The sequence below is a fragment of the Physeter macrocephalus genome, chromosome 16 (genome assembly GCF_002837175.3).
Source record: "Physeter macrocephalus isolate SW-GA chromosome 16, ASM283717v5, whole genome shotgun sequence".
Taxonomy (NCBI): Eukaryota; Metazoa; Chordata; class Mammalia; order Artiodactyla; family Physeteridae; genus Physeter; species Physeter macrocephalus.
In genome coordinates this window covers 84,942,205-84,969,137 of record NC_041229.1, presented here as the reverse complement: position 1 = coordinate 84,969,137, position 26,933 = coordinate 84,942,205, and the positions used below count along the sequence as shown (strand labels likewise).

The window sequence follows — 26,933 nt, the reverse complement described above, 5'->3', positions numbered from 1 at the left end:
CTTGGAGAAGCTAAGAAAATATACTCAGTTAAGAGAAATATATTTATTAATCCACAAAACAGTAATTGAATCTAAAAAAAGAAACATTCCTAGAATAAAAGAGAACCCTTAAAATAAATATACTAGTAGACATGAAAAAGTACAATGGAAAAGTTGGAAGATAATATCAAGATGATCTGAGAAAGTAGAACCAAAAGACAAGAAGATGGAAAACAGGAAAGGAAGAAAATGAGGGGTCAGTTCAAGAGGTCTGGTGAATTTCAGAGAGAACAGAGAAGGTGGAAGGAGAGCAAAAGACCAAAGGAAATAATGTAGGAAGGTAACCCAGAACTGAAGGATCTGAGTTTGTTTTGCCTAACACCAGTGCATATCATTATGAAATTTCATACTACACTTAAAGAGAAGATTATAAAACTCTTGGTGGGAGAAAAAAAAGTAGGTCACGTAGGAAGGATCCAAAATGAGAATGGCAACATAATGACTTCAGACTTTTCATTGGCAGCACTGGAGGTAGAAGATAATAGAACCATGCCTTCAAAGGTTCCAGAGCAGAATTGTATGGTATTTAGCCAAAGAAGTTGTTGAGTATTTGTAGAATAAACATATTTTCAGACAAGCAGGGTTTCAAAAAATGTACCATATCTGCCTCCTTTATCAAGAAGTAGTAGAAAGGTTGCTTATCAAGAAGTAGTAGAAGGGTTGCTTTATCAAGACAAGGGAGTAAACCAAGAAGAAATCATGGGATCTAGGAAACAGGGGACCCATCACAGAAGAAAAAAGGAAATTTTCAGAGATTACCTGATCAGTGTAGCAGAATGAAAGAGCAATTGGTCCAAATTCTAAGGGAAGGATGGAATGTCTCCAAAACATGGAAACTGAGAGAAAACCTGACAGTTTCTTTTAGATGGGGGTATAAGTAGGGACAGGAAATGATTGATATATATTAATATAATATACTTTTTAAGAACATAATGCTCTTGGTCATTTATTATTACTAGCATAAAGTCTGTGGTATACTCTCCCATGTCTCCTCTAAACTTTGATTTGTCCATCTTAAAATACAGTGTTATTAATGTAAATACTGTAAATATTTATTACAGTGTTGAAGTACTAAGCATCTATTAAATACATACCATTGTAAATATTCAGAGACTGCCCTGTTATTATAATATGTACCTATAAATTAAGATGAAATCATGACTTCTATAAAAATATTTGCATTGTCCTAAAGTAGAGGCAGTCAAAATAGGTATTCATTGAGTGCTCTCAAAGTACATAGTTCTTTATGAGCTAGAGGAGAATCTTCATGTTAAAATTGCAAAAGGCTTTTTTTAGATGTTTTCATAATTGGCATAATTATGTCCTTGCATATTGATAATCTGTATAGTAATTGAGAACTCTAAATAGATGGAATACTATGAAGCCTTTATTTTATTTTTATTTATCTATTTATTTATTTTTTGCTTTTATTACTTATCTTTATTTGAACAGAAATCTTAAATCTTCAGAGGCTCACAAGTCCACTGTCTACTATAGTTTCCTCTAGCTTAGTGACTCTCCTTGGTGCATTGACATTGTGGGTTCTGCCTTCACGGGTGTGGTGAATCCATGGCTTAACCCCAGCTGCTTTCACTAATAACTGAGTGGTTAGCAAGACCTCATATGGCCCCATCCTGTCCACTTCACAGCCAACTGATGGTCATGTCCTTGCTCTTTCCAGCTTTTGAGGAGGATGAGGTGTTTGGGTTGAATACGGTCCAGGGGTACTTCAGGTGGATAGGCAGACCTATTGGACACACACTTATAAACAGAGGTTGGTATAGTGGCTATAATTTTGACATAATTAGCTGTAGTAGGTCCTTTTAAAACATCACTGGATTCTTCTGCCTGGGTAGACACCTGGAAAAGCCTGCCACACAAAATTTCAAAGGGGCTTAATTTAAGCTTGCTTCTGGAATCCACTCTAATCCATAGCAGGGCAACTGGCAAGGCCTTATCCCAAGTGAAGTTAGTCTCGACATACTGTAGCATTGCTCTTTTTTTAAATGTATGATTCATTTTCTCACCTTTTCCTGTTGATTGTAGTCTCAGGATAAATGTAGTTTCTAATCAACAGACAACACTTTAGACACTTGTTGGGTTATGCTAGAGACAGCAGCCGGTCCACTGTCACTTTGAAGGGTGTTAGACGATCCAAATTAGGGAGTGATTTCCATAATGAGGGCTGTAACTACTTCAGAAATTTTTTCTGTCCAGGTGGGATATGCTTTCACCCATCCCGAAAAAGATACAAACACTAACACGGATTTAAAATTTCCTGGGGCGCGGGGAATTTGAGTAAAGTCTATTTTCCATTCCTCAGTGGGGCAAGTTCCTCTATGTTGAGTTCCCTTTTGAGGGGACCTGTCATGCAATTCTGAGTGACTTGCTGGATGGCCTTTTGCAGAATAGCCCCCATTATTATTATTATTATTTTTTAACATCTTTATTGGAGTATAATTGCTTTACAATGGTTTGTTAGTTTCTGTTGTATAACAAGGTGAATCAGCTATACATATACATATATCCTCATATCTCCTCCCTCTTGCATCTGCCTCCCACCCTCCCTATCACACCCCTTTAGGTGGACACAGAGCACCGAGCTGATCGCCTTGTGCTTTGCGGCTACTTACCACTAGCTATCTGTTTTACATTTGGTAGTATGTATAAGTCCGTGCCACTCTCTCACTTCATCCCAGCTTACCCTTCCCCCTCCCTGTGCCCTCAAGTCCATTCTCTACATCTGCGTCTTTATTCCTGTCCTGCCCCTAGGTTCTTCAGAACCACTTTTTTTTTTTTTTTTAGATTCCATATATATGTGTTAGCACACGGTATTTGTTTTTCTCTTTCTGAGTCACTTCACTCTGTATGATAGACTCTAGGTCCATCCACCTCACTACAAATAACTCAATTCTGTTTCTTTTTATGGCTGAGTAATATTCCATTGTATATATGTGCCACATCTTCTTTATCCATTCATCTATCAATGGATGCTTAGTTACTTCCACGTCCTGGTTATTGTAAATAGAACTGCAGTGAACATTTTGGTACATGACTCTTTTTGAATTATGGTTTTCTCAGAGTGTATGCCCAGTAGTGGGATTGCTGGGTCTTATGGTAGTTCTATTTTTAGTTGTTTTTTTTTTTGCGGTACGCGGGCCTCTCACTGTTGTGGCCTCTCCCGTTGCGGAGCACAGGCTCCGGACGCGCAGGCTCAGCGGCCATAGCTCTCGGGCCCAGCCGCTCCGCGGCATGTGCGATCCTCCCGGACCGAGGCACAAACCTGTGTCCCCTGCATCGTCAGGCGGACTCTCAACCACTGCGCCACCAGGGAAGCCCTATTTTTAGTTTTTTAAGGAACCTCCATACTGTTCTCCCTAGTAGCTGTATCAATTTACATTCCCACCAACAGTGCAAGAGGGTTCCCTTTTCTCCACAACCTCTCCAGCGTTTATTGTTTGTAGATTTTTTGATGATGGCCATTCTGACTGGTGTGAGGTGATACCTCATTGTAGTTTTGATTTGCATTTCTCTAACCATTAGTGATGTCGAGCATTCTTTCATGTGTTTGTTGGCAATCTTTAAATCTTCTTTGGAGAAATGTCTGTTTAGGTCTTCTGCCCATTTTTGGATTGTGTTGTTTGTTTTTTTGATATTGAGCTGCATGAGCTGCTTGTAAATTTTGGAGATTAATCCTTGGTCAGTTGCTTCATTTGCAAATATTTTCTCCCCTTCTGACCGCATCTGGTGGTGTGTTTTGGGGTTTCTGTGAACTTATTATGATTTTATGCAGCCTCTCTGTAGCTTGCTGGTCGTTGAGTGGAGCTGGGTCTTAGCGTTGAGATGGAGATCTCTGGGAGAGTTTTTGCCATTGATATTATGTGGGGCCGGGAGGTCTCTGGTGGACCAATGTCCTGAACTCGCCTCTCCCACCTCAGAGGCTCAGACCTGACACTCATCTGGAGCACCAAGACCCTGTCAGCCACAGGGCTCAGAAGAAAAGTGAGGAAAAAAAAGAAAGAAAGAAAATAATAATAAAATAAAGTTATTAAAATAAAAAATAAATTATTAAAAATAAAAAAGTAATTAAAAAAAGAAAGAAAGAAGAGAGCAACCAAACCAAAAAACAAATCCACCAATGATAACAAGAGCTAGAAACTATACTAAAAAAAAGAAAATGAAAAAAAAAAAATGGACAGACAGAGCCCTAGGACGAATGGTAAAAGCAAAGCTATACAGACAAAATCACACAAAGAAGCATACACGTACACACTTAGAAAAAGGAAAAAAAAAAAAAAATATATATATATATATATAAAGGAAGAGAGCAACCAGATCAATTAACAGATCTACCAATGATAATAAGCTCTAAATACTAAACTAAGATAAACATAAACCAGAAACAAATAGATGCAGAAAGCAAACCCCAAGGCTACAGTTCCTCCCATAGTCCACCGATTCAATTTTGGGATGATTCGTTATCTAGTCAGGTGTTCCACAAATGCAGGGTACATCAAGTTGACTGTGGAGATTTAATCTGCTGCTCCTGAGGCTGCTGGGAGAACTTTCCTTTTCTCTTCTTTGTTCGCACAGCTCCTGGGGTTCAGCTTTGGATTTGGCCCCGCCTCTGCGTGTAGGTCGCCTGAGGTCGTCTGTTCCTGCCCAGACAGGACAGGGTTAAAGTAGCAGCTGATTAGGGGGCTGTGGGTCCCTCAGGCCGGAGGGAGGGAGGGAGGGGTACGGAATACTGGGTGAGCCTGTGGCAGCAGAGGCCAGCGTGACATTGCAACAGCCTGAGGCGTGCCGTGTGTTCTCCTGGGGAAGTTGTCCCTGGATCACGGGACCCTGGCCGTAGCAGGCTGCACAGGCTCCCGGGAGGGGAGGTGTGGAGAGTGACCTGTGCTTGCACACGGGCTTCTTGGTGGCTGCAGCAGCAGCCTTAGTGTTTCATGCCCGTCTCTGGGGTCTGTGCTGATAGCCGCGGCTCGTGCCCATCTCTGGAGCTCGTTTAGGTGGTGCTCTGAATCCCCTCTCCTCGCGCACCCCAAAACAATGGTCTCTTGTCGCTTCGGCAGCTCCAGACTTTTTCCTGGACTCCCTCCTGGCTAGCTGTGGTGCACTATCCCCCTTCAGGCTGTGTTCACGCAGCCAATCCCAGTCCTCTCCCGGGGATCTGACCTCTGAAGCCTGAGCCTCAGCTCCCAGCCCCCACCCACCCCAGCGGGTCAGCAGACAAGCCTCTCAGGCTGGTGAGTGCTGGTCGGCACCGATCCTCTGTGCGGGAATCTCTCCACTTTGCCCTCTGCACCCCTGTTGCTGCGCTCTCCTCCGTGGCTCCAAAGCTTCCCCCTGGCCCCGTCTCCGCCAGTGAAGGGGCTTCCTAGTGTGTGGAAACTTTTACTCTTTCACAGCTCCCTCCCAGAGGTGCACGTCCCATCCCTATTCTTTAGTCTCTGTTTTTTCTTTTTTCTTTTGCCCTACCCAGGTACGTGGGGAGTTTCTTGCCTTTTGGGGAAGTCTGAGGTCTTCTTCCAGCATTCAGTAGGTGTTCTGTAGGAGCTGTTCTGTAGGTGTATTTTTGATATATTTGTAGGGAGGAAGGTGATCTCCACATCTTATTCCTCTGCCATCTTGAAAGTCCCCTAAGCCTATGAAGCCTTTAAAATGAGATAGATCTATATATAATGATATGGAAATTAAGCAAGATACATTATTCATATTTTTAGAAAAGCAGATTGCAGAACAACATGGTATGTATGATGTGGTTTCATCTCTATTTAAAAAGATATATTTTATGTACTTGTATGCATATAGATAACTTATGGAAGGATACACAAGAAACTACTAGAGTGGTTTACCTCTGGGGAGGAGAGCTGGAAAAACAGTAGAGGAAAACTTTGCCTTTTCTTTCTATCCTTTGTGTGACTTGGATGTTTACCCTGAATGTACTTAGCTTTAATACTGATAAAGAAATGAACATAAAAATTTCAGATATATTAGACATGTAGGGAGAGTTCTTACTATTTGTCCTTTTACAGAAGTTTACTTGGATTATCAGCAGACACTGAGGAAACCTAATTAATAATATTGGTGAAACTGATTTAATTGCTTTTAAACCCTTGTCTTAGAAAACAGTAGTATTTTTACCCTTTAAAGGTTTTTTGGGAACAGGAGAGGGGAGTGTGGTGGTGATTATATAATATGTTAATTTATGAAGTAGTAAGTTAATATAGTAAATATTGCAGTTCTACTAAAAAAGTGTTAATTTGAAATTAAAAATTTAAATTGTATTTAAGAGTTTTCTAGGCAATTAATTTCTGAAATAAACAGATGTGGAGAATACGTTCTGTGGTAGATAAAAATTTTTAGTAGGGTTAGGCTGGATTGTGCTACATTTCATATTTTTCAGTGCTGTAGTTTATATTACTTTTTCAGTACTTTAAAACTTATGCAGTGAAACTGAATAATGGCAATGTTTTTATACCCTTTTATAGCCATTTCTTTTTCATAACCTCCCCCTATTTCCTGTTAACTAAACTATAAGCACCTTTCTGTTAATTTATGAAAATTATTGTTGAGGTAGCACATTATCACTGATCTGTATGGCACTTTCAGCATGTTAGAAGCAAAGGTCCAAGCAACATAAAACACATCAAAATTCATTAATGTTGTATTGATTATTTTTTGGATAATTAATTTTATTGCAGACCCTTGAAAGAGATAATGAGCTGCAAAGGGAGAAGGTGAAAGAAAATGAAGAAAAGTTCCTTACTCTTCAAAACAAGCATGAAAAAGCACTAGAAACTTGGAAAAAGCATGTAGGTTTATTAAATAATAAAATAGTAAAATATTTTAAGTAGTAGACATTTAAAATAACTATTAAATGCTAAGAAAATATTGCAAAAATAATATAGGAATAAAGTCAGACACATTGTCTTGTACTTATATTTCCAAGAAGTGAATGTTTTTAAAGCTAAATTTAATAATTTTCTGTAATGCTTTCGTGCATGAAAAACCATACATATATGTGTGTATTTATGTATTTTTTGTATGACTTTCGTATGTGACAAAAATTAATTTTCCGTTTCACAAAACCATTGATAGTGTTTTAGTAAATGATTACAATAAAGAATTATATAGGTCTTATTGTTAGCTGATCTCTTTAGCTTTCCTCAGCAGTTTTGTTGACTTGTATGAAAGCCATGTTTAGAACATATATACAGTAGTTGGGTTCTATAGTATTAACATTTTATCATGAGAATTGTTATGTTATAAACATAACTATTTCCTTAAAGCACAGCTCTTTATTTTACATTAAATTTTAATTTCAGTGAAGTAGATAATAAAAGTGAAAAGTGATGTAAATTAAAGTTGTGAAATATAAGGTTCACTTTTAAGACTGGTGAACCCCCAAATCGATTACTCTACTTTATTATCTATTTTTATTGCCTTCACTTCTTTTAAAAGAACTAAAAAAAATAGAAGGTAATTATTTAAGAGTTTATGAAAGCTATATTTTGGGTAAGTAAGATTATATTTTAAACTATTATACTAATTATAATATATAATTCTAATACTATACTAATATATTTTATAATAATATATATATACACATACTATTCTGTAGATGATTTTGTTTGATATAAATTGTTATGTAAGTAATTCTTGATTTTTTGATCCATTTGCAGCTAACATGTTCTCTTAATCTGTATTTTGAAGAGATCAAATCTTCACTGATGAATTTGATAAGTGTTACCTAATTCTCAAAAAATATTTTGTAATTAATTATATCAGAATACTATAAAATGCTTAGTGGCCCCTAAATAGGTAAAGTTTGTCATTAAGCAACAAGCATAGTAATTTTCCTTTTAGCTTCAGCTAATCTACCTTTGCATCCCAACACTTCCTTCTCATTTCTAAGGCTTAAAACATCATGGAAATAGTACTGTCAGGATAAGGAAAACTATGAAGTAAAAAGAGCATATAAACTTGAATATGCCAGACACACCAAAAATAATTAGTTGAGATAAGAGAAAATTAAGCATTTATTTTTCCTAATGATAATTCAAGTATGTCCCTCCCCCAAGAAAAAAAAGTCAATTGAATTAAGAAAATAAGCATTCAGCTTCACTGGTGAGGCCGCAGTCTATAATTTGGATAAAATTGGTTTTGCCTTAGGATTTTTAGCATCTGCAATCATTTCACTTCCATATGATTTCATACTAAACAGAACATAGGTAAATTTCTAAAAGGCTGCTTTGGTTCTATAGGAGTTTTCTTGAATGGGAGGTCAGATCTACTCTTTAATTGTATTTCTATTTTGATGTAAGTTTTTCACCATTCTTGAGTGAAGGACAATTATAATGTTGCTACTGAGATCGGATCAAGATGGGTTTTAAAAAAATCATTAAAAGATACTGACAAAAATAAGATGAAATCATATATACTGCCTGTTTTAAAAAATAAACAGTGAAAACACTGTACAAATTAAACAGTGAATATTACTAGATAATATATTTAAAATTCATTGAAATGTCTTAAAGAACATGGTATGTGTATCTGTTTTTATTTGGCTAGTTATACAGCCAATGGTTGTGTATAGATAAAAAGATAATAAATGGGGATGTTTAGAAATTATTTAGGGAAAGGGGGTATCACAAAAGGAATTCAATTCACAACATATGTTGAGCATCTGTTATGTGTTAGGCACTATTCTCGGTGCTGGATTTTCAAAGATGCCTAAAATACAAAGATTATTAAAGAGCTCACGCTCTCAAAAGACAGGTTAATTATTAAGTTAACCACAATAGTGTTGAGTGTTTTTAGTAGTGTTAACATTAGTATTAACAAATTACTATGAAAGCACAAAATAAATCATATTGTTTAACTAGGTTGGAGAAAGTTTTAGAGAAAAGATGACACTAGAATTTGGACTTGAAAGATGAATAGGGTTTCACCAGGCAAAAGGTACCTGCTTCCTATACTTCCATTCCACTCTGTGGGTATTCCATTTAAGAAAGGGAAAAATGATGGAGGCATGAAACTGCATTCTCAAGGATGATGAATAGTCTGATCTAGAATGTGACAGTGGAAATTAGGTTGAGATCACCTTCTGAAGAGTTCTTTACTAAGGAAGTTGAATTTTATTTTATAAGTAATGGGAAGCCATTGAGATTTTTAAAGCAGAAAAGTGACATAGATCTGCATTTTAGAAAAATAACTCTTGCAACAGTATGGAGAATGGCGTTATGGAAAAAGATTAGTAAAAAGAATGTTGCAAATAATCTAACCACGAGCCTATGAGGGTGTAAATTAGGGCAACAGTAGTGAGAACAGAGAAGAGGGATAGATACAGGAAGCATTTTGGAGGTAGAATTAGCAGGATTAGTGACATTTTATGTATAATGGATTTTAGAAGGAAAAGGAGTAAACTCTGATTCTGAGATTAATATAATGAGCAGAATAATAATGTCACTAATTGACATAAGGAATGTGAAAGGAGAAGCACATTTGGTGGATGAAAATGAGTTTAATTTGGGAACTGATGAATTTATGGTGATGGCAGGACATCTGACTTGAAATGTATATCATGCATTTGGAAACGTGAATCTAATCTTAGGAGAGAGGTTGGGAGATGAGATATAGATTTAAGACTTATTAGCATAAAGATGAAATTTGAGGGTATGATAAGATCATCTGTGGAAGGAGTGGTAGACTTGAAGAGAAGGCTAAAGAAGAAAGAGCCTTGGGGAACACCAACATTTTGCGAGTGGTTAGTGTGTATATATTGGGGCAGGAGGGGAGAGGGAGCCTGATAAGAATGGTGAGAAAGGTAGAAGGATAAAGAGAGAGTAGTACCATGAAAATGAAGAAAAGAGGCTATTTCAAGAATAAGTAGTCAACATAGTCGAGCTACAGTGCTGTTAAATGGTGTGAAACTTGGAACAAGTCCTTTGGCTAATTTGCAGGTGATAGCTGAGAAAAATAATCAGTAGAACAATGAGGGCAGAAGTCGGTTGTTAAGGAGTGGTGAGAAATTAGAATTGGAAAGTCGTAAGAGTGGACTTTATTTTAAGAAGTAAGAGAGAGTAATTGAGTCAAGGAGAAAAAAGTTAGGAACGTGACAAGAGCATATTTGTGGGCTGAAAACATGCTGGTATAGTGGGAAAGATTGAGACTAGGCAGGAGAGAAGAGATCTTTGCTAGAGCTAAGCTCTAAGGGAGACAGGAGTGACTTCCCTGACGTCTAGTGGTTAAGACTTCACCTTCCAATGCAGGGGTGCGGGTTCGATATTTGGTCGGGGAGCAGATCCCACATGCCTCGAGGCCAAAAAAAACCAAAACATAAAACAGAAGCAATATTGTAACAAATTCAATAAAGACTTTAAAAATGGTCCACATCAAAAAAATCTTTTTAAAAAGGGTGGGGGGAGGGGGAGACAGGAGAGGATGGGATAGAGGGCACTTGTGGAATTTTTGGTCGTTTAAAATTAAGAGAAACTTTTGTAATATTTTATGACAAAAAGGTATTTTTCTCTTCAATGGAACTTACTTCGTCTTACATTTGAGGTTCCTATGAAGGAGAACCCCCCCAAGAAAAAGATTATGAAATTTTATAGCCAGTAAAAGCCCAGTGTGTAGATGTAAGTATTAGCCTGAAGAGTCAGTTTCTGTTGTACTGCTTAGTGCTCAGTATTCTTCATCTAATTGAGTTAAAATCTGTATATCTAATTTGCAACAAGAAAATAAAACTTTAAGAAACCAATGAAGTGGTAACTTTTATATAATTTTTATGATTAAAAATAAATTAATTTTTCATTTGTAACAAGAGGTAGTTTAATGTAGTACTTGAAAGCACAACCCCTAGACTTAGCCTTGGATTTGAATCTTGACTACCACTTCATATCTACCTGATCTTGGGCAAGTTACTTAATGTCTGTGAGCCTCACATTTCTCGCCTGTAAATTGGAGACTAAAAATACCTCATAGGATTTTTATGAGTACGAAATTATATTTATTAAGTACTCAGCACAATTCAATAAATGGTAGCTTTTAATAGTGGTAATTACTTCGGGAATGTTTTCATTTTTTACTATTTCCAAAGACTTGTGTTAATAAAATATTTTTATACAAAATAAATTTATATACGTGTTCATTTTGGTTAAATGTTATATTAGGTTGAAGAACTTAATGGAGAAATTAATGAGATTAAAAATGAGTTATCATCACTTAAAGAAACTCATACTAAGTTACAAGAACATTATGACGAATTATGCGATCAGAAAAAGTTTGAGGAAGACAAGTTTCAGGTAAAATTCAAGTATGTTGGGGGTATAAGCTCTTAAAGAAATTAGGACCGTCACTGATGATTTTCTCCATGCTTCATATTTTCCGTTTCTCAACTTTTAAAAATTAGTATAAGCGTATAGTCTGTAATACATTTTTAGTTAATTTTTATGTACAATATGACATAAGGATCAAGGGTCATTTTTTTGGACATGAATTTTCAGTTCTAGCACATACCTTTGTGGAATAGACAGTTTTTTTCTCCCATTGTGCCTTGGTAATTTCTTTGAAAATCAGTTAACCAAATAAATATACGTGGGTCTATTTCTGCACCCTCTATTATATTCCTTTGATTATATGTCCATCTTTAAGCCAATATAACATTCTTTATTAGCGTAACTTTATAAGAAGTCTTAAAATGTGGTAGTATAGGTCTTTCAATTTTGTTGTTCTTTTCCAAAATTGTTTTGGCTATTCTAAGTCCTTTGCATTTCCATATAATTTTTGGAATCAGTTTGTCAGTTTCTAAAAGAAAAAGTCTCTGGGGTTTGGACTTGGATTGTGTTGAATGTATAGATTAATTTGCAAAGAATTGACATCTTAACATACAATTCATGAACATGGTATATATCTTTACATTTATTTAGATATTCTTTAATATCCTTCAGAAATGTTTTGTAGTTTTCATTGCATGGGTCTTGCAAGTATTTTGTTAAATTTATCCCAGAATATTTCATGTTTTGGGCTCTTACTGTAAATAGTATTTTAAAAATTAATTTTTCTAATTGTTTCTTGCTAGTAAATAGAATTAAAATTGATTTTTGTACATTGACCTTGTATCCTTTTTCCTTTTACCTTTTTAATTAACTTATTATTGTAGTAGGGTTTTTTTGGTTGGACTTTGGAGTTTTCTGTATATATGATTATGTCATCTGAGAATTTAAGGCAGATAAATTTTACTTCTTTTTCTGCTCTTTTTTTTTTTTTTTTTTTTTTGTGGTATGCGGGCCTTCCTCTGTTTCCGCGGCATGTGGGATCCTCCCAGACCGGGGCGCGAACCCGGTTCCCTTGCATCGGCAGGCGGATGCGCAACCACTGCGCCACCAGGGAAGCCCCTTTTTCTGCTCTGTATACATTTTATTTTTTTCCTCAACTTATTGCCCTAGCTAGGACTCTTTAGTACAGTGTTAAATAAAAGTTGTAAGAGTTGACATGCTTGCCTTACTTCTCATCTTAGATGGAGAGTATTTAATCTTTCATCATTTCATATTATGTTAGCCATAGATTTTTTTGTATATGCTCTTTGTCAGGTTGAGGAAGTTTCCTTCTATTCCTAGTTCGCTGAGTTTTTATCATGAATGAATTTTTATCATGAGTGGGTATTAAAGTTTGTCAGATGCTTTTTTGGTATCTATTGAGATCATATTTTTTTCTTTATTCTGTTAATGTGTCCATATTAACCAATTAATTACATTAATTAATTTCTAAATTTACCTTTCATTCCTGGGATATGTATTATCCTTTTTATATATGGCTAGATTTGATTTGCTAATGCTATGTTAGGGGTTTTGAATTGATGAGGAATATTGATATGTAGGTTTTGTTTTTTCTTTGCATTCTTTTGGTCTGTATCAGAGTAATACTGGCCACATAAATTGAGTTGGAATGTGTTCTTTCCTCCTGAAAGAGTATTGTGTAGAACTGGTGTTACTTACTAAATACTATATACAATTCATTGGTGAAGCTATCTAGGCCTTTTCTTTGTGGGAATATTTTTAATAACAAATTTAGTCTTTAAACTATTTATAGGGCTATTCAGAGTCTCAATTTCTTTTTATGTCGGTGTGCAGAAAATAATTGACATAACAGGCCTGTGAAAGGCCTCTGAAAGACCTGCTTGTAAGTTTGGCTCTTGACTGATACCTGGAACTTTGGATTTGGGGAGGGTTCCCACCACTTCCTGACAGACAGGAATGGCTCACTGGGCCTAAACTATTAAGTAGTTTACTTTGAACATCTGCTTTCTTTCTGGGAGTCAGGAGTTTTGGCACATGCTAGGCAGAGAGTGACCAGCAACCAAAAAACTTTGGGCACTGTGTCTCTAATGAGCTTTCTGGTAGACAGCAATTTACATTTGTGATCACAATTCATTGCTGTGGGAATTAAGCATGTCCTATGTGACTCCACTAGAAGACTCTTGAAAGAGGTTTGTACATGGTTTCCTCCAGACTTCACCTCTTGTGCCTTTTCCCTTTGCTGATTTTGCTTTATATTCTTTGCTGTTATAAATCTTAGTCAGGAGTACAACTGTATGTTGAATCGTATGAGTCTTCACAGCAAATCACCAAACCTGGGGGTGGACTTGGAGACCTCCAACACAGTCCATTTTGCTAATTTTTCTCTTTCAAGGAACTTGTTCTTTTCATCTAACTTGTCAATTTATTGGTTACTGGCCTTTCTTCTTTTCTAATATAAGCATTTAAAGCTATTAATTTTCCACTAAGCACTGCTTTAGCTTCATTCTACAAATTCTGATGTGTTGTGTTTTCATTCTTATTCAGTTGAACATATTTTAAAATTTCTCTTGTGAGCTCTTCCTTGACCCATGAATATGAGTTTGACCTATAACCATGCTGTTTCGTTTCCAAATATTTGAGAATTTTCCAAATATATTTCTGTTAATGACTTCAAATTTAAGTAAGACTTTTATCATTTAAAATATATTAAGACTTGTTTTTTTGCCAAGTATATTGTCTATCTTGGCAAATATTTCATGTACCCTTGAAAAGAATATGTATTCTGTTGTTGATTGGTAGAATATTTTATAAATGTCAGGTCAGTTTGGTTGATAATGTTGTTCAAGTCTTCTCTATCCTTACTGATTTTTTTGTGTACTTGTTCTATCAATTAGTGGGAAATCTTTAATTATAACTGTGAATTTATATTTCTCTTTTCAGTTCTGTCAGTTTTTGCTTCATGTGTGTTTAAGCCCTGTTATTAGGTGTATACACAGTTATAATTATTATGACTTCCTGATTAATTGACCTTTTTATCATTATGAAATGTCCATCCCTATCCTAGTAATATTATTTTGTCTGATATTAATATAGCTGTTCCATCTTTCATGATTAGTGTTGCTTTTTTCACCTTACTTGTGTATGAGGGGTAGACCTCCCACAGCAAGACATTTTTGAGCTGAGTTGTTAAAAATAACTAAGAATTTTCCAGATAGAGATTTAAATTAGATGGAATAAAGTGAGCAAAGAATCAGAAAAGTGAAATATTGTTATTCAATATGTAAACTAGATGTTGGTTAGCAAGACTGCAGTATAGGATGCTAGCAGTGCAGTAAGTAGCAGGATAAGAGGTTGAAAAGATAGGCAGAAGACCAACTGTTGAGGGCTGTATAGTCCATTCATAGAAATTTGTTCTTGACACTATCATTTGGGGGCTTTTAAACAAGAAGTAAAGTGCTTACTTTTTTTTTTTTTTTTTTTTTTTTTTTTTTGGTACGCGGGCCTCTCACTGCTGTGGCCTCTCCCGTTGCGGAGCACAGGCCCCGGGCGCGCAGGCTCAGCGGCCATGGCTCACGGGCCTAGCCGCTCTGCGGCACGTGGGATCTTCCCGGACCGGGGCACGAACCCGCGTCCCCTGCATCGGCAGGCGGACTCTCAACCACTGCGCCACCAGGGAAGCCCTGCAAATTAGTCTTGACTCCTCTCAGTTTTCATAGGCAGTCATTCAACAGTTGACATTAGCTTAATAAATAATTCATGAATCTATTCAGGCTTTTCATCTTTGCTGATATCACCTGGACTACTGTGGCATTCTTATGATGCGTCTCTCTGCCTCATGTTGTTTCCCCTTAATTCAGTGTTTTTCAGACTTCTAAGTGCAGCCTGTTAGTGGTACATGGAAATCAGTCTGGTGGTTTCTTGACTGGCATTCCTTTAAAAATGAAATAAAATAATGTAACATAGAAAACATTAGAATGTATCTCATTGAGTTGGTGTTACTTGGTATGCTCATTGTGTTGTAAAGCATATTTATTTCTTATTGCAGGTTTTAAACAGTGAAGTTTGGAAAACATTACTCTAATCCATTCTTTATACTGCAGCCAGAATGGTCTTTCCAATCAGCTCATATTAATCACCTTGTCTAAATCCTTCATTGACTTCCTGGTAGAGTTGGAACTCCTTAGTATGCTATGTTGGGCCCTTAACGACTTAGGCCTAGTTCAAGCCTCATTTCTCTCCATTCTTCTCCCAGCATCTAAGCTCAAGCTGAAGTAAATCCCAAGTAGTTCCACGAAGTAAAACTACATGAAAAGACTATAATTTTGTTTGCTTTTAACATCTGTGAATGCCATTTGTTCTCCCTGGAGTGCCTCCTTATCCCCATCTGTATTAAAATTGCCTGTCATTTCTTTTACTATCTTCCCCAGTGGACCATAAATTTTTTGAGGATAGGAACTATATTTTGTTCATCATTGTATCCCAAAGCCTAGTGCAGTGCTTCCATGTAATATGTGCTCAGTATTTAGGGGGAATAAAAAGATGTTGAATTGATTCATTATTTTAAAGATACATAAAAATACCAAACACTCAAAACAATTTGCCTGCCATGACTACTTTGCTTTTAATAAAGGAGTGGTTCTTAATATGTGGTATTATATAATAACGTGAAATGCATGTTTGAAAACATCTAAGGCTCTCCATTTTATTTAAATGATAGACTATACAAAATGAACTTACAGTGATCTTGTTACAAAGAACAGTATATTAAATTTAGTCAAAAAATCATTTGGCTTTCAAATAGAAATTGCTGGATGGTTGAACTGAAATATAGATTCCACTTTCATTAGCAAAGTTTGTTCAAATGTTTTATACTTTTTAACAATCTGTTTTTACATTAAAGGAATCTTTTCTATTTTACACTAGAACCTTCCAGAAGTAAATACTGAAATGTCAGTGGAAAAATCAGAAAACACCATCATACAGAAATATAATTCCAGGCAAGAAGTAAGGGAAGAAAATACTGAGAGTTGTTGTTTAGACACTGAATACAGAGAAAAGGAGGAAAAGAAAGAAGCCCCATTTATAGAAGAAATCACTATAGGTAATGAAGGTAACCTAAGGTTATATTGATATTTTCTAATTTTTATATTGATCATTTTAGGGGAATATCAATTACAGTCTTTGCTTTGAGGACCTACTAGTATAATTGGAGAAATACTTTTCCATTTGTATGTGTCTTAACAAAAGTACTTGTATGTCTTTTGAGCTATTCTTCAATAGAGTCAATATTGTGGGGAAAAACACCTTTTTGCTTTCCCTTCTCATCACTTATTCATTGGCTTTTTGCATTCTGGTTTCTGCCTTCACTGATTTGCCAAGAATGAGCTACCAATAACCTTTTGATGACCAGACTCCAGAGCACTTTTCTTAGTTCAAATGACCTTTCTGTAACCATTGAAAAATTGACTGATTCGTCCATATTGAAAAAGAGTGGTTTAAAGAAGGTAGTTTGAAGGTTGTTCAAACCTAGGCTGAACAACCACTTGGTGGAGATGTTGTAGAGAGAATGATTGGATTAAAAAGACCCTTCATGCCCTAAATTTGTAGTCCAGATTATTGTAACTATACTGAAATTTTGAAATCTATGGTTAAAACCCAGATGAATAAAATTAATATCTTAAGTAGATATTCTATATATTTTGCCCAGAAGTATTCCAAATTTTAAAAATATTTACAAGATAGTGAGTAAGAAAGTGATGATTATTAGTCTTGAAGAAACCAGCTAGCAATTTCTGCATCTAGGTAGTAAGAGAAATTACAATATGACCATTAGAGTAAATTAATTTTTATCTAATCAGCTGTGTGTTTATATGGAATTGTACCGTATGCCCAAAAGGAAGCAACAGACTAGAGAAATAACCATTTTGTAATGCCCTCAACTTACTTTTTTAAACCAAAAATACTTTCGCTGTTAATGAAATAAAAATTTAGTGTGAATAGAGTCGAACATTTTAGCATGCTTATTAAAGGGAACTCAATATTTACATAAAATTGGTGTCATTATGTTTGTGTAATAGCTTGCCAGTGAAATATTTAAAGCTAAATATGTTTTTATAAAAATAGTTAACATGCATCTTATAAAAAAGCAGGCTTTTGTGTATAACCCAAAAATTTACTGTGTTCTCATTATAACAGACTTACAACCTTTTGAAAAAAGCCCCAAGAAGAAAATTAATACTATTGTACCTCAGAATGAAAATCAAAGTGAAATCTCCATAAGCAAAACCCTCGGCATAGAAAAAGAATTAATTAGTCAAGGACAAACCTTGGATGTTACTGACTTTACGAAAGTGGTTACTACAGAAATACAAGACAAGGTGGACTTGGAAAAAGATAATGGGTGTACAGAATTTAAATCACCAAATATTTCTTTTTTAGTGGCAGATATATCAATAGAAAGAGAAAAGATACATCCAGAAAGAACTGAAGGATTAGATCATCACCATGCAGATGTACACCTGGGGGTTGAAAAAAACAGAACATCATTTAACAGTATTTTATATGAGATGGCTTGCAATACAAATCATAAAAAAGATGTTTCTGAAGATGAACCATTCAAACAATTCAGATTGCTTCCAGGGACTCAAGAAAATGACACGGAGAAGGAAATTACAAATAGTTGCCAAACCAAAGCAAATTTGAATTCATCTCTAGATGTAAAAAGGAATCTTGTCCAGTGTCAGAAATATAATTTACCAGATTCAAGTAATGTTATGTTAGATGATAAACAATGTAAAATAAGACAAATACAACTGTTAAATAAAAAAAGTGAATGTAGCATATTGCCATTTAAAGAAATTTCAGATTTTCAGCAAGTTGGTGATGATACTTCAGAGCAACCTGAACTAACTATTCCCTGTGATACAGCAATCAACCACCCCATTTCTTCCGCTGTTTTCAGTGACAATTTGAACGTACTTTTAAAGAATTCAGATAAAACTGTTAATATTAAGCCTATGTTGGTGACACCCAACTCAAGCCCTGTGAAAAGAACTATATATAGGAAAAATGTGAATGATATGCATAATAGGCAAGTTAAGAACTGTTTGGGGTATCTAGAAAACAATGTGACTATTTCCCATCTTCAGATTAACAATGAGAATATAGATGCTTCACAAGCCAAAGATATGAAAACTGCTATTCATGTGAAAACTTCCACAGAAATACAGTTTTCCAGTAAAGAGAGTCAGATTGATGAGAATCAGATAACTGAAGTAAAAAAAAATGACCTCTTCCCTAATGAAAGACAGCATACATTGTTAAATAGTACAGAGAACACAGAGTCATTAAATGACATTGTTTCAGGAAAAATTTACAGTGAAGGACAGCTGGAAGAATCATGTCCATTTCACATAAAGCCATCTGGAGATTTAGTAAACAGAAGTGGAAGGTCAGCCTTTGATCTTTCAACTTCAGATAAAAAAACTGAGAAAACTCTAGTATATGTGAATTTTTTAGACCCCAGTTCCTGGCCAAAAGTAAATCAAATTGAAAGTCAAACAGTTAGCACTTCAGCATCTAGCATTCCTTTGTTGCTGAAGAAGAGACCAATAGGTCTATCACAAAACAAAAAGATGGTTTCGTTGACACCTTGTAAAAATGTTGGTGTGGATGATGACAGGAAGGATAGTGGACCAGGTAAGAAAATAAGGGTTATGTTTTAATTCTTTTAAAATTTGTATTTCTACTTATTATTCTTGGTAAAAATTTTCCAGATTGTTTAAAATGAAAATTTATTTATATTACTATATATATATATTTTTTGCCTAAACCTAAAAGACTCCCTATATGTATTGATATATATGTAAAAATAGGAAAAGTTTTATTTAAATGGAAGTGGACTTATTTTCACCTAAATCTGAGCCAGTATTATCAACATGTACAGAGGTCAACTGCATTTTGGAAATTAAAAAAAAAAATCCTTTCATTATGAAAGAACCGAAAATAGCAAAAACAACCACAAATCTGGGTCATTCATTTTAAATTAGGAACATCTACCTAATCCAAGTCTCTTTTTTTTTACTTTCTAGAGCAAATGCAGTGAAGTTGTTGATATGGCTTCTGCCAGTGTTATGTTTACTCCATTTCTTTCTATACTAAAAAAAACCCAAAAAACAAAAAACATGCAAAAAAAAAAAACAAGCTTCCTTCTCTCAGAACTATGTTTTAGTTTCTCTTCTATGTTGTTACTTCCTTCTCCCAATTTTTTCCCTTTCCTTAATTTTTCTATTTTTATCTGTACCTTCAACAGCACCACAAATCTAGCTTTGTTCTTTTATTTTGCAAGTAACAGTGAGGTGTAACATTAATACCTATCATATCAGATATTTATCATTGTTTGAAACACTTTAAATTGAATCCCTTAATAATTATATGCCTGTATTAATACATTCAAATATTAAATAGTTCAGATAGTGGAGACTGTTTTACTTCAAACCACCACATGAAATAACAATGTGCAAGTTTTGCTTTAAAAATCCTCCAGGAAAAGGGAGCTGTCTTGCACTGTTGGTGGGAGTGTAAATTGATACAGCCACTATGGAGAACAGTATGGAGGTTCCTTAAGAAAGTAAAAATAGAACTACCATACGACCCAGCAGTCCCACTACTGGGCATATACCCTGAGAAAACCATACTTCAAAAAGAGTCAAGTACCACAATGTTCATTGCAGCACTATTTACAATAGCCAGGACGTAGAAGCACCCTAAGTATCCATCAACTGATGAATGGATAAAGAAGATGTAGCACATATATACAATGGAATATTACTCAGCCATAAAAAGAAACGAAATTGTCATTTGTAGTGAGGTGGATGGACCTAGAGTCGGTCATACAGAGTAAAGTAAGTCAGAAAGAGAAAACCAAATACCGTATGTGCTAACACATATATATGGAATCTAAAAAAAAAAAAAAAAATGGTTCTGAAGAACCTAGGGGCAGGACAGGAATAAAGATGCAGACGTAGATAATGGACTTGAGGACACAGGGAGGCGGAAGGGTAAGCTGAGACGAAGTGAGAGTGGCATGGACATATATACACTACCAAATGTAAGATAGATACCTAGTAGGAAGCAGCTGCATAGCACAGGGAGATCATATCAGCTCGGTGCTTTGTGTCCACCTGGCGGGGTGGGATACGGAGGAAGGGAGGGAGACGCAAGAGGGAGGGGATATGGTGATATATGTCTACATATAGCAGATAATCTTTGTTATACAGCAGCAACTAACACAATGTAAAGCAATTATACTCCAATAAAGATGTTAAAAAAAAAACAAAACCAAAGTATAGGAAACTTGGGAAGTTATAACAAAAGAATCTTAAATGGATTGCAGTTTACCTAAAACTTAGATAATTCTTAAAATAATCAGAAACAAAAGATTATAAAACAATTTTTTTAATCCTCCAGAATTAAAAAAAAAATAGGGAGAGAGGTAAATGGATGAAATACGTGACTTAATATTGAAGTACTGAAGGTGGGTGATGAGTACATTGACATTCATACTCTTCACTTTCGTGTATTTGAAAATTTTAATATTGAAGGTATTTTAACATAGGTATATACTACATAACATATAGGTGCTGTATAAATGTAACCTAAAAATATTAAGAAGTATGATCATGATAAAAATGTTTATTTTGCTAATAGCAATCTCATAGTTAAAGTTGTTGAGGTTGTTGAAGACAGTCTTAGATTTTACGGGAACTTTGCGTGTTTAACAATATGCGTTTAGACCCAGTGAAGAAATATGGATTACAAGGAAAGCTTTGCATGGCCTTCTGACTTAACAGGCTTCTTTTAAAAAGGAAGTTGAGAAAATTTTAAAAAGAAAATGTGGGAATTAAGGGGCTTCCCTGGTGGCGCAGTGGTTGAGAGTCCGCCTGCTGATGCAGGGGACACGGGTTCGTGCCCCGGTCCGGGAAGATCCCACAAGCCGCGGAGCGGCTGGGCCCGTGAGCCATGGCTGCTGAGCCTGCGCGTCCGGAGCCTGCGCTCCACAACGGGAGAGGCCAGAACAGTGAGAGGCCTGCGTACCGCAAAAAAAAAAAAAGAAAAAATGTGGGAATTAAAAGCAAAATAAGTATATCTTGTTTACTGGCATGAATGGAGAAGTCATATAGGAGAGAATAGAAAACACCAAAACACTGTAAAATCTCACTGCACAAACTAATTTTCCAGATATAATAAAATGTATTAAACTTCAGATTCCATTAATTTTGTCTGTCAAATGCTGTGGTGAGTTTAATGCTGTTAGTCAATGGACTGGTCTAACATTTACCGTTTTCTCACAAGTCCTTTCTTCTAAATTAAATCTCAATGATATAAATTAGGATGGAAGGAGAGATGACTAAAATTCTATAGAAATTCAACTTGTAAAATACTCAAACTTATAAAAGATACTCCTAAATATCTTTTAACCTTACATGTTTCTCTAAATCATTGTTATCTATTTATTAAAGCCCAACGACCCTCTACTAGACAGCCCTTTGTTGGATTTTTTATCATGGCCAATTTCTTTTTAAATATATTTTACAAATCTAACTTTCATTTGGTTCAGACTTTTCCCTTTGAGTTGGTAAGATGTTCACTATATAAATGTTTGTATGTGTAGGCAGTGCAGTAACCAGGGGAATAAGGATAACATTTTAAGGTATTAACGTTATATTGCTTTAGAAGATATTTATACCATGTCCCTAATTTTAATGTGAAATCAGCAGGTTTTAGAAAGTAGCAAAAAAAATTGTTTTCTGACATGAAATGCCTAATGTAAGAGCAAAGTCTATGGAAACGAGTGTTCAAAGTGAGAAGAAAATAGAAATTGTTACTTTTTAAATACAAAGCATAGGATCAGAGAAAAACAAGTTTAGTCACTAAAATGAGTGCCTGGAGAATAAAATTCAGTTGTCATTTCCTCTTTGTCAACCAGATACTACCAGCATTAACAGAGTTGCTGACATTTTGAATAACTCGAGTATCCATCCAGATCCCAGGGGAGAGCCCAGTGAAGAGAGGAATGCAATTGCAAAGACTTTTTGTGATTCTTCTTTTCCCACAGAACATGTAAGTCAATTAAAAATATTGCGGAGCAGACCTTAGTGAGCTAATTCTACAGATATGTGTAGAACTGTGTGCATCTGGATGCTTTAAGACCTAACTGATCTTCAAAATAATATCAAGAGGGCAACATGGCACCATTTTTCACAATTAAGTTTGATGGAAAACAGCAGGAAAAAGTCACAGTGTATAAATCAAATAGATATAATCCAGCCTGTTTTGGGAAGGAGAGTGTGAGGTAGTGTATTATGTACTTATATTTTTTAGTCACCTAAGTTTAGGAATAGTGGCATTTGAGCATTTATTTATTTAAACTATTTAAAAAAATAGTTCACTCATTTGAGCATTTAAAATTTTAATAAAAGATGCCTTAAATAACCTAATCAATAGAGTTCAGTTGTTTTTAATAGTGCTTAATTTATATTATTTTGGGAAACTGACTATTGCAAAGGAAGAATTTGTCTATTTTAAATTATTTCAATTAAAACACAGTAAGTGAAAGGATCAAATATTCATACATATATCAAGTATGGATATAAATATTAAGCAAAGTATTTGTAGAGATTATATGGCTCCAAGAGTCCATTTGTCATATGAAAAGCAAGTAACTACAACTGACAGATTTTTTTTTGCAAAATTTGTAAGTTTTTTAACTTAGTGTGCAAAACTTTAGTGCAAAAAAGGCTGTATTTAAAAAAAAAGGCTGTATTGTTCAAAGTCTAAAGAACAATTACAGGTATAATTGCTAAAAGGTAACCTAAAAAGGTTAGGAAAAATGACAAAAAACAACTGCATAGTCACTGTATATTTTAAATTTTAGAGATGCACATTAAACAACTTTTCCTTTAGCACATCTAAAGTGAAAATTAGAATACTAACACAGCCTTAACAAGTAATAAGTTCTAACAGTACATTTAATTTCCATTTTTAAATTGGAGAAACCTCAAGATAGCATAACTCTCCCTTTGGGAAAGTTGAAACTAAAATCAGGATCTACCTTTTCCACCTTTGCATAATTGAGCTCAAAAACAAATCGTTTCAGCTTGATGTTCAAGTGTACAATCTTTAAACTATGGTACTAAAGCACAGTGGCCCGGACACTGGGAAATCTAAGTTCTGACCTTGGCTAATTAGGTAAGTCATAGAATCAAAGCAAAACCAAAAAGCTTGAGTATCAAAGCTAGACACTCATTCTAATTGGGTTGAGTACTTAATACTTCTAAGATAATTGTCCTGTTTTCAAACAGTTTAAGGGTATGATGGAACATTTCACATCTCCCTTTCAAGCCCATTTTTATAATAAACCCAATAGGGAAGTTCTTTGTATCTGATTCCTAATGCCTTTTCTGTTAATTAATGTTGTTAAGAATTTATATTTATAGAATTTAAAACTTTTTCGTAGAAATATTCCCACAACAGTCCTACATCTTTAAAAACAGATGAGGCAGTGACACAAATGTGAAGTAATTTTCCAGTCATTAGGAACAGTCTGCAGTGGACTTTGACTAGGTATCTTGGCTCTTAGTTGCATGCTACATATAACCTTCTCAATTTTCATAATATAAAAAAATTTCTTCTCAAAATACTGGTGCATGTAAAACACTAAATGTCTGTTTAGCTAAGTGATTATCACTAGGCATCAAGCACTATTCTATGTATCATTGTCCCAGCTGAAGCTTGATTACCAAGTAACATCTAATGTGGGACAAATTTCAAAGCAGATCAACTCTTGCCTAGTCTACTGAAAATGCTTTGATCCCTGGATTAAACCAGGCCAATCTAGTCTCTTTATGATGCCCGTTTACTTGCTTACGTACACTTTTCTAAATCAGGGGCTGTTGAATGACAGCTGGCGGGCCAAACGCAGCTGACTGCTTTGCTTTAGTAAAATTTTACTAGAGCACAGCCACACCTATTCCTTTGCCTGTAGTTCTGTGGCTGCTTTTGTATTGCAATGACAGAATCAAGCAGTTGTGAGGAGACCACTTGGCCCACAAAGCCAAAAATATTTACTCTGGCTCTTTACAGAAAAAGTTTGCCAACTCCTGTTCCAAATGAAAAGTGAACTTTATGAAGACTTATAGCCAGAAAGGGAATATAAGTTCTTTACATTTTTCAACATATTTTTATGCATACTGTCCACATCAATCCTGTAAAATTCTGGGTAATTATTATGAGCTAATCCACTTTTCCCCTACAGATCCAGAGCAACATGAAGAGTGTTTTTTATTCTTAGAGCAGGGGTTAGGTTGGTAGCCTGCTGCAATCTTGATTATACCCAGGAATGAGGATGGGAGAGAGGGGCCACGGTAAGCAAAGAAAGCCACTTATTTTACACAGCCAATGATATTAGGTTCATTTAAGTTAAATTTTAAAATGCAACCGCAGGCTTAAATAAAGAGGACTAGTTACCAGGGTAGGGGAAGTTCTAGGCCAGAGTAGATCTTTTGAGTCAGGCAGAAAGAGGTTAGGAGGCAAGTGATTTTTATGCAAAGGAAAGGAAGGAGCAAATATATGTGGGAGCATCCCTGTAACTAGAATTACTTCTGTAGGCTGCAAAACCTAAATTAAGCTAAATAGGACACGTTTTATTAAGTGTAAACTGTAAAATTACATCTTGTTTCTCTCTCCAGCCAATCCTTCCTGCCCCTCCCACCAAGTAGGTAAAGGGAAACAAACTAAAGCAGATATGTATAAATGTCTCCTTCCTTTTTCAAGATTAAAAGTCAAAGAATCAGGATTTTGGAAAATTGGGTAATTTGTACTTGATATCAAATGCACCAAAACGTTTCTAGCATTTTGTTGGCAAAACAGGACCATTATGTTATATAGATCATCAATCATTTTACTCCAAAATCAGTAGCAACCTACATTTAGATTTGGTCTATTTCTCTGTAACTATTCTCAGTAGTGCATGAAACTGACACACTGCCCACTGCACTTAGGAAGCAGGTTCTCAGTGTTGCATGGATGACTAACATTCATTTTGGCCCTGTGAGCTACATGAAGTACGCTGAACACTTATATGCCAGACATTATGAGAAATATACATTTATGCACATTTTATCCATTATGTTACTCTTTACAATAACAGCATTTTGTAAGTAAAAGAAGCTGATGAGAAAACTGAGGCCCACAAAAGTTAAATGACTTAAGGTCTCTTGGTGGTCCTGTGCTGATACTTTTTTCATCTGTTATTTCATAGGAACACAGGCAATCAGACAAATATGAACCCAGCATTACCCTAAGGATCAGAGGCTAAGACTCTGAGGGGACTGGTGGCTGACAAGAATTCTCAGGAATCAAATAGAGCAATCCAAAAGTTCCCTTTAGGGAACTGAGGTTAAATGTAAACATTAAACTCATTTTAAAAATTACTACTATATAATCTCACTTTGAAAACACAATGTTACAAATATGCCATTTTTATCAGATTGGAAAAGATTTTAATGTAAGGCAGTACTCAAAGATCTTCACAAAGATTTATGAACAAATGACATTCATTATAGCCTAATTTATAACAGTAAATGTTTTCCAACAACTTAAATGTCCAACAATATATTAAATTATGGAACATGGAATATGATGGAGCCATGCTCTTTCTAGAGGGAAATGTTAAAAATGTTTTTAACCCAACATAGAAAATGATATAAATATGATACAATTTTTTTGAAAGTGTATATATAGAGGAGTCCTGAATATTTACATCAAAATGTTTGATGGTGGCTGGAATCTTGGGAAATTTTAATCTAATTCTTATCCTATTCCATACCTCTAAAATATATTCCCTTTCAACAGAGGATTTTATCTGAGAATCTGAGAAGACCATAAGTTTTTTTCAAGAAATTAATTTTTGATAGGGATAAATTGGAAACAAATGTTAACAATAGCATAGTTAAATGATCACACATCCATAAGAAGTATTCTGCAGCCACTGATATTTGCTTATGAGAAATTTTAATGACCTAGGAAACAACTCACAGAGGGAAAAAGCAAGATATAAAAATTCTATAGAATGGTCAAGTACACTAATAGAAAGACTAATATAGCAAACAATACCAAAATGTTGACAGATCTCTCTGGAGAGTGGATTACTAGTGATTTTTGGTTTCTTTACACTTTTCTCTATTTTCTAAATTTCCAGTAATTATTTTATAATCAGAAGAAACCTTAAAATGGAAAACTTATTTAACATGGTATTAGAAGTACGACCCAATGTGGTGCCTTGGAAACATGCCAGCTTCCAAATACCTCATTGCTCTTTCCTGTTTCTCCAACAGTGGTGCTCTGAAGCGTAAGAGGAAACATGAAGTAAAAGGCAGTTTTTATATGGCAGTTTACTTCCGTTAGCATTTAAAATTATCCCCTGGCTTTGATAGAAGTTACAAAACATAGACATCTTTGGGAAGGGAAGGGGAGTAGAGGACAAAACAGATTTTTATCTGCATTGTTTTTTTTTTTTTTTATTTTTTTTAT

At 35.2% G+C, this 26,933-nt stretch overlaps 2 protein-coding genes across 4 annotated transcripts in view; one reads left to right on the top strand and one right to left on the bottom strand.

The window, feature by feature from the left end:
• Positions 1-26,933, bottom strand: part of EIF3M (eukaryotic translation initiation factor 3 subunit M) — an 87,406-nt gene that overhangs the window by 42,537 nt on the left and 17,936 nt on the right. The window contains exons 9-10 of one of the 3 annotated variants that reach the window (XM_028501676.2): positions 17,814-17,860; positions 5,673-5,714 (exon numbers count right to left, since the gene is read on the bottom strand). The exons of the other annotated variants lie outside the window; for them this stretch is intronic. Coding sequence (XP_028357477.1) covers positions 5,688-5,714; positions 17,814-17,860 — 74 coding nt within the window. The 3' untranslated portion in view covers positions 5,673-5,687. Of the gene's footprint in view, positions 1-5,672; positions 5,715-17,813; positions 17,861-26,933 lie in introns of those variants that run through there. 3 annotated transcript variants of the gene reach the window in all.
• CCDC73 (coiled-coil domain containing 73) overlaps positions 1-26,933 on the top strand; it is a 100,416-nt gene that overhangs the window by 72,552 nt on the left and 931 nt on the right. The window contains exons 12-16 of the mRNA XM_007111128.4: positions 6,744-6,857; positions 11,217-11,348; positions 16,266-16,443; positions 17,538-19,040; positions 22,330-22,463. Coding sequence (XP_007111190.1) covers positions 6,744-6,857; positions 11,217-11,348; positions 16,266-16,443; positions 17,538-19,040; positions 22,330-22,463 — 2,061 coding nt within the window. The remainder of the gene's footprint in view (positions 1-6,743; positions 6,858-11,216; positions 11,349-16,265; positions 16,444-17,537; positions 19,041-22,329; positions 22,464-26,933) is intronic.